This window comes from Apteryx rowi, unplaced genomic scaffold (genome assembly GCF_003343035.1).
Source record: "Apteryx rowi isolate R43461 unplaced genomic scaffold, aptRow1 scaffold_282, whole genome shotgun sequence".
NCBI classification, from domain to species: Eukaryota; Metazoa; Chordata; class Aves; order Apterygiformes; family Apterygidae; genus Apteryx; species Apteryx rowi.
In genome coordinates this window covers 932,892-933,461 of record NW_020449219.1, presented here as the reverse complement: position 1 = coordinate 933,461, position 570 = coordinate 932,892, and the positions used below count along the sequence as shown (strand labels likewise).

The 570-nt window shown below is 65.6% G+C and overlaps 1 protein-coding gene across 1 annotated transcript in view; it reads left to right on the top strand.

Moving 5' to 3' along the window:
- Positions 1 to 321: 321 nt before the first annotated feature.
- Positions 322 to 570, top strand: part of HGF (hepatocyte growth factor) — a 55,898-nt gene continuing 55,649 nt past the window's right edge. The window contains exon 1 of the mRNA XM_026068893.1: positions 322 to 397. Within this exon, the coding sequence (XP_025924678.1) occupies positions 322 to 397 (76 nt within the window). The remainder of the gene's footprint in view (positions 398 to 570) is intronic.

Sequence of the window (570 nt, the reverse complement as noted above, 5' to 3'; positions counted from 1 at the left end):
GGCGGGGAGGGATGCGGCAGCGGGAGCCCCCTCCCCGGCTGGCTGGCTGCTGCAGGGCGGGAGAGGAGGCAGCTTGTGCTCCGCGCTGGGGAGGGGAGGGGGAGAGGAGGCAGAGAGGGGATGTTGTTAAACAGTTTCTTACCGTAAGAGGGAGTTGGGACCCAGATCTTTCCAGTTAATCACACAACAAACTTAGATCATCGCAATAAAAAGCAGCGCGGCTCGCTCTGCCTCCTCTAGTGACCGCCTGGGCGCGGGGTCCTTCCAAGGAGCCATCTCCGCTTCTCCTCCCTGCCAGCCGCCGGGGGGGCCAGCGGCACCATGTGGGCCAGCAAACTCCTGCCAGCCTTGCTGCTCCATCAGCTGCTGCTTCTTCCCGTCACCATCCCTTTGGCAGGTTAGTTTTTCTGTCACTTTGCTAGTGACCCCCCGCCTCCCCCCTCACCTCGCAGCTGCATCGTTCCGTCTCTCCCCCTCTCGCGCTGGGGGCCGCGGGTGGCCGGGCAGGGGCACCGCACGCCAAGCCCCTCCGCAAGCGGGACGGGGCAGGTGGGAAACCTGCCCCGCTCC